Below are 7,049 nucleotides of genomic sequence, written 5' to 3' on the forward strand. Positions count from 1 at the left end.
CAGGTTCAGACAGGTGGACTGGCATTCCACCACATCAACCTCCACAGCTCTATATTATTAAATATATAAACGTATATACAGATAGTGTAACCTCTACACCTCTCTCCGTAAATAGATAAACCTCTCTCTGTTCTCTCTTCCATGGCAAGGTTATTTTACACACACACACACACACACACACACACACACACACAGTCACAGTCCCCTGGTTCTATTCAAAGGAACAAGAGGGGAGGCTAGGAGGAAGGACAGAAGAGAGAGAGAGAGAGAGAGAGAGAGAGAGAGAGAGAGAGAGAGAGAGAGAGAGAGAGAGAGAGAATAGTTTAAGGGAGAGGATGAAAACAAATGCACCCACACACACACACACACACACACTGGCAAGTACTGGCGACAGAGGCCTGTTACAACAGTTCACACACACACAGATTATATAGACAAGCCACTGCAACTCTGTGTGTGTGTGTGTGTGTCTGTGTCTGTGTCTGTGTCTGTGTCTGTGTGTGTGTGTGTGTGTGTGTGTGTGTGTGTGTGTATGTGCCAGAGAGACAGAATAGGCTGAACTAATAGCCATGTCCTCTGACAGTAGCAGGGCTAAACACAGACCTAGTGCCAGAGAGGAGCTTTAAATCAGACTAGCGAACACACAGGATCACGGGTGACAATCACGCTCATTCGCTCCCTGGCAAACGGAAGAGGTCAGAGGTCACCCTGAGAGGGATTCACAGACGCATAGCTGCATCCAAGCTGGAAGACATTCAACGACCTGAGTGAAGTTTGTTGAGGTATGCTTAAGTATGTTTAAGCAGTAGGTCTGTGTGAGCAGGCTCAGGGGCTAAGCGAAGGAATGGGCACCACACATATAATGCCAAGAGTAAAGGAAGACATGTGAATCTGGTTTGCTTTGACTCAACATCGTGGAATCCAAGAAACATCATAGATCAAGTCCTCCTGAATTCATTTGCTTCCGATAACTTGAAGACAGTCCAGATCAAGCCTCAAATAAATGTGTGATTCAAAATAATGAATTACACTGCTCTAAACCCCATTACCCTGTTATCAAGAGTATGTTAAGAGCTCTAAAACATGCCATAATGCTGTCCCAAAATGGTTTATGTAATCTGGAATATTTTAAAAGCGCTAAAACCCCCCTGACCCGTTATCCAGAATACCCAAAGAGCTCTACATCCTAACAGTGATTTAGAAGCTCTAGAAACCAGTGGAAACCTGTCATCCACAACACTAGCCTTGGGGCCGGGCTACACGTCCTACTACCCTGAAAGCCATCCTGGTTCCATCCTGCCTCCATCTTGGCTCCAAAGCGCCAGCCGGGTGGGGGAACTCCGCCCACGGCGGCCGCTAGGTGAACACGTCTGGTTATATAAGCAGAGTGCGAGCGTCTCATGTGACAAGAGTCTGCCGAGCAGACAAAGACCTCCCCACAGCCATCTCCTGGCTTCTGTCACCTGACCCCACCGCTGGGGGGGAAACACGTCCTTACACGCCGGTCACATGGTATATGCACGCATGTCCGGATGCACGGAGACATGCGGACGCAATTTTTGTGTGTACAACTACCAGTCATTCTGTAAACAGGTGCGTAGAAGGTGATGGGTCACAGGTGTGTTAGGTTGACTCGCCTGAACCAGGTGTGTTAGGTGTTATAGCTAGTCTACCTGAACCAGGAGTGTTGGTACAGGTGTGTAGATACAGGTGTGTCGGGTAGGTCTACCTGAGACAGGTGTGTTGGTACAGGTATGTTGGTGCACCCAAGTGTGTTGACCTGCCTGAACCAGGTGTGTTAGGTGTTATAGAAAGCCTACCTGAAACCAGGTGTGTCGGTACAGGTGTGTTGACCTACTGTACCAGGTGTGTTAGTACAGGTGTGTAAGGTTGACCTACCTGTAACAGGTGTGTCGGTACAGGTGTGTAGATACAGGCATTTTGGTGTACCAGGTGTGTCGGCACAGGTGTGTAGATGCAGGCATTTTGGTGTACCAGGTGTGTCGGCACAGGTGTGTCGGTTAAGGTGAGTCGTGTACCAGGTGTGTCGGTACAGGTGTGTGAGGTTGACCTACCTGTCCGAGGTCCAGGGTCACGTTGACTTGGTTGAACTCAGTGCTCCGAGACAGTGGAGGGCTCTGCCACCACCTCTCGGTTCCGTCGATGGCGTTGGTGATGGGGTGGGCGCGGTCGCCGTTGTTCTGACTGCAGACGTCGCAATACTGGCCCTGAGAACCACAAGAACGTTAGAACGGAAGTACAGGCCCCCCGAGAGAACCTCAGTATTCATGAATCTGCCTGGAAACGGACCACCACCTCCTGCCAATGTTCAACAATTACACCTGTTGAATAACCAGTAAACGATTTAATAACATCTTACATTTTTACTACCATTTTTATTATATATACCAAGCACTTGTCTTCACTCCAGGACAACATTTGCCCAGAGGTTCTCTATCACTGCTTTTAAAACATTGTAAAAGGATTCATATATTTTTATAACTGCACTTGATTTTTGATTAGTCTTTTGTGTTTGATCCTTCAGTGTTTTTGTGTCTACATGTTGTTATAAATATTGTTTGGCGGGGCAGACCTTTGTCTCAGACCCGTCTCCCTGCATAAATAAATCATCAATAAAAAAAAACATTAACACGCTGATCTGATGGCTGTTACATCCCAGTTTAATGCTTAATGACACCAGAAGTGTGGTATCTTTTGATCATAATGTTTAAGTTCTGTCATGGACATTGAAACCGTTATAAGCAATGTTAATCTTCATATTTTCAGTATGTTGTTTATTTTATAGGTTTAAAGTTGAATATGAATTTAGAATGGTTTAACTTTAACAGTGTTGTTATGATATTAATATGACTTGTGGATCGGTTTGCTTTTTACACAAACAGTCGGCGGAAAGGCTGGAGAGCTGCTTTTATAAGTTGAGCACGGTACTTTTCAGAGCCTGTACTTTTCTAGGGTTCTTGGGTATTTCTTAAGTAAAGAATGTGTGTACTTTTGACACCACTGTCTGTCAGATGTTTGTGTGTCTGTCTGGCTCTTTCTTTCCCTCCTTCTCTCTCCCTCCCACCCTCCCTCCCTCTCCCTTGTAAGGGAAGTAAATATTGTCGCTCGCGGCAACACCTGCTGCCTCATGTAATCAATCGCTGTTCTCTTTCCCCCCCAACCCCCCCCCCCCCCTCCACTCCTCCCTCAATCACAGCTATGATTTACACACCACACGAACTGGAGCGGGTGAGCGAGACAGAGACAGAGGGAGGTAACTCACGCTTGTGTTTGTCACCAACTACATGCACACAGCTGTAGTCTATGTGGCATCATGCATGTGACCCGATACCCACGCCCCCATGCTGCTACGTCAGGGTGGCTGACGGGTGCACGTACCCACGCACGTCACCATCTCTCCCCCTCTCTACTCGCCTGGAGATCACAACGCACTCTCCCTCCCTCCCTCCCTCCCTCCCTCTCTCCCTCCCTCCCTCTCCCTCAGCCCCCTGTGGTTTTTAATTAACTAAACCAGCACAGCATCTAGCTGTGAAATCAAAACAGGATTAACCTGAGAAAGAGAATGAGAGGGACAGAGAAAGAGACAGAGAAAGAGAAGGAGAAAGAGAAGGAGAAAGGGAAAGAGAGAAAGAGACAGAGAAAGAGAGAGAGTTCTGACTCCATCCTCACGAGTAGTATTCCCCTCCACGTCCAATCCCTAAACAGGAGCTTTAACTGATCCTCAACCATCCATAACTCCTCCACCTCCTCCTGCTCTGTGCCCTTCTAGACGTTATCGTCACTCCTTCCGCTCTGTGCTCCTCTAGACGTTATCTTCACTACTCCGGCTCTCTGCCCCTCTAGACGTTATCTTCACTACTCCTGCTCTCTGCTCCTCTAGACGTTATCTTCACTACTCCTGCTCTCTGCTCCTCTAGACGTTATCTTCACTACTCCTGCTCTCTGCTCCTCTAGACGTTATCTTCACTACTCCTGCTCTCTGCTCCTCTAGACGTTATCTTCACTACTCCTGCTCTCTGCTCCTCTGGACGTTATCTTCACTACTCCGGCTCTCTGCTCCTCTAGACGTTATCTTCACTACTCCTGCTCTCTGCTCCTCTAGACGTTATCTTCACTACTCCTGCTCTCTGCTCCTCTGGACGTTATCTTCACTACTCCTGCTCTCTGCTCCTCTGGACGTTATCTTCACTACTCCTGCTCTCTGCTCCTCTAGACGTTATCTTCACTACTCCTGCTCTCTGCCCCTCTAGACGTTATCTTCACTACTCCTGCTCTCTGCCCCTCTAGACGTTATCTTCACTACTCCTGCTCTCTGCTCCTCTAGACGTTATCTTCACTACTCCTGCTCTCTGCCCCTCTAGACGTTATCTTCACTACTCCTGCTCTCTGCTCCTCTAGACGTTATCTTCACTACTCCTGCTCTCTGCTCCTCTGGACGTTATCTTCACTACTCCTGCTCTCTGCTCCTCTGGACGTTATCTTCACTACTCCGGCTCTCTGCTCCTCTAGACGTTATCTTCACTACTCCGCTCTCTGCCCCTCTAGACGTTATCTACTCCAGTGGACGGTTGAAGCTATCAGAGCGCTGAGCGGCAGTTTGGATGAAGGTTCGTTTGGGGTTTGAAGGGGAGCAGTTCAGTTTGGTACAGAATTCCCGCATGAGGGAGGGACCTCAGAGATCTGTGTCTGATCATCTCCTGGACCTCAACGTGTGGAGCCGAGCTCTGAAAAACCAGCAGGACTTCACACACAGAGGAACATGACGGGGAGCCTGACAGCTGTTGTGTGGCGCTCTGCGGTCTGGATCAAGGGAGAGGTGGTCGAGTCATCACTTCATCACACATGCGTCACGAAGACCCAACGAAACCAGTGGAGGACAGCGTGGCTGAGGCCTCACCTCCCCACTCAGAGACCTGTTCCAGTGGCTCACCTCTGGTCAGGCTCAGCGTGTGTGCAGCAGTACATCATCTCTGGATGCATTGCACTGTATGGTCTCTGGGTACACCAAGAATAGGTATTGCAGGGCATTTTAGTTCTGGATACCCCGAGTATGTGTGGTTTAAAAGCATAGCCTGTCTCTTGTGTTGTAGTATATGCGGTATCGCAGTAAGGTACTATATTCTGAGTATTGCAGTGTACACTCAGAGTACTGCAGTTTATGTTTTGAGTATTGCATTCTAATAGTAGCACATTGTCAGAGGGAGAGGCGGGACCTGTCGTGACATGTCTAGGGGCTGGGGGGGGGCTTCTCTCGGAACACAGGCGGCCATTTTGTGAGGTTATTTACACAACCTTTGATGAGTCATGGGGGGGGGGGGGGCTGCCCTCGGGCTACCAAACTAACCTCTGCCTTTCATTAATTCACTCGTTCAGTGTATTAACCCTGCCCCCAGCACACAAACACGCTGGAGCATCACACACACACACACACACACACACACTGGCCTGAGGGCCGGGTTTAGGGAGAATACCAGGGATTCTTCAGCGAGAGCCCTCCTCAGGGCATCCATTTTGACTCTTTTATGGTGTTTTGACCTTTTAACACAACTGATTACTGACACATCTATCGGCTGGGAACTCCCCTCTCTCTCTCCCTCCCTCCCTCTCTCTGTCTCTCCCTCTCCCTCCTTCGCTCTCCCTCCACCCACCCCTCTTTAAGACACTGATTTCTGTTGACTTTAACTGTAATTAGTGAAAACTCACACGATTTTCTCCCCGCCAAAAACCTAAACACAGATTAGAAACTCTCAGAAACGATCCAGTGACACCGTGAATAATGAAGTCAACGCGCCGTCTGATTGGCTGCATCCTCACTCGAATTTACGGGTCAATCAACGCGAGGAATGCAGGGACAGGTGGGAGAGAGAGGGGGAGAGAGAGAGAGGGAGAGAGAGAGAGGGAGAGAGAGAGAGAGAGAGAGAGAGAGAGAGAGAGAGAGAGAGAGAGAGAGAGAGAGAGAGAGAGAGACTGAGGAAGACTACCGAGGGGGGGGGGGACATCCGAGAGAGAAAATGGGTTTGATTTTTAACCGTTAGACTGTATTTTGAAATACAAATTCCGTAAAGTTTTACTCTAAACGTGACGTCACTGAACCGCTCACTCGTCCACCCAGCGGATCTCCTGAACGACCAGAGTCTCAGTACTCAAACGAAGCATCTAGCCTCTTTCACATGTCGCTGGTGATCACTAAACCCCGGGGTCCCAAGCTCTACGGAGCGGACCAGCCGCTTAACCCTAAGCGGCTGGATTTCGGCCTGCGAATAAACCCTGAACCCGTAAAACCCTGAACCAGTATAAACCCCAACCCGTATAAACCCTAAACAAGTGTAAACCCCAAACGTAAAGACCCTAAACCGGTATAGACCCTGAACACGTATAAACCGGACCCGCAGGTGCAGGTCTGTACCCCCGCCCCCCCCCCCCCCCCCCCCGCCCCCCCCTGGATCGAACCCCGCCTGGACCTCAGCTGCGTCCCTGCTCCCCCCATCTTTGTCCCCGGCCCCCTTTGGTCTGTGTAGTACCTGGATGGTCTGGCTGGGGTCCCCTGACACCGGCCCGCCGACCAGCTTGCAGTACAAGTCCGTGACGGACCGGGCCCCGTCCTCCCCGCAGGTGGCGCTTGCCGTGATGCGCGTGCCCTCCGCCAGGTTGAAGTAGGGTGGATGGAGGCTGAAGCCGTTCAGCTCCTGGGCCGAGGAAACCCCGGACAAGTGTCCGGTGTTCAGCAGGAGAAGGAGCAGCACCAACCGCCCGGGGGGGACGCCCCGTGCCGGGCCGGGCTCCGGACCTCTCGCCATCTTCACCTGCTCTCCCTCAAGTCAGCTCAAGCGAAAAGTTTGGAGAGGAAACAAATCTTTTGGATCCAAGTTTTCAATTTGAAAACGAGCGGCGAGGTGGTGGTCGTCGCGCGACGCTCCGTCGGATCCTCGCGGGGCGGGAGACGTGTTGTAGGTTGGGAGCGAGCCGAGCTTCAGCGGGGCGGTGTGTCGTGGTCCGTGGGTCTCACGCTCTGCGTCGCTCCGCCGGCA

General features: G+C 50.4%; 1 protein-coding gene across 1 annotated transcript; it reads right to left on the reverse strand.

Annotated features, from left to right (window-relative positions):
• Positions 1 to 498: 498 nt before the first annotated feature.
• Positions 499 to 7,049, reverse strand: LOC132458628 (laminin subunit alpha-5-like). The gene is made up of 2 exons (XM_060052948.1): positions 6,543 to 7,049; positions 499 to 2,228 (listed from the first exon to the last, which is right to left on the reverse strand). The coding sequence occupies exons 1-2, from the start codon at positions 6,816 to 6,818 to the stop codon at positions 2,022 to 2,024; spliced, it is 483 nt and encodes a 160-aa protein (XP_059908931.1). The 5' UTR covers positions 6,819 to 7,049; the 3' UTR covers positions 499 to 2,021.

This window comes from Gadus macrocephalus, chromosome 1 (genome assembly GCF_031168955.1).
Source record: "Gadus macrocephalus chromosome 1, ASM3116895v1".
Taxonomy (NCBI): Eukaryota; Metazoa; Chordata; class Actinopteri; order Gadiformes; family Gadidae; genus Gadus; species Gadus macrocephalus.

Bases quoted from the DNA above. Each gene is read 5' to 3' on its own strand.
- LOC132458628 (XM_060052948.1), bottom strand. From the start codon at position 6,818: ATGGCGAGAGGTCCGGAGCCCGGCCCGGCACGGGGCGTCCCCCCCGGG. The intron at 2,229-6,542 runs GTACTACACAGA...TGTGGTTCTCAG, and splicing joins ACCCCAGCCAGACCATCCAG to GGCCAGTATTGCGACGTCTG.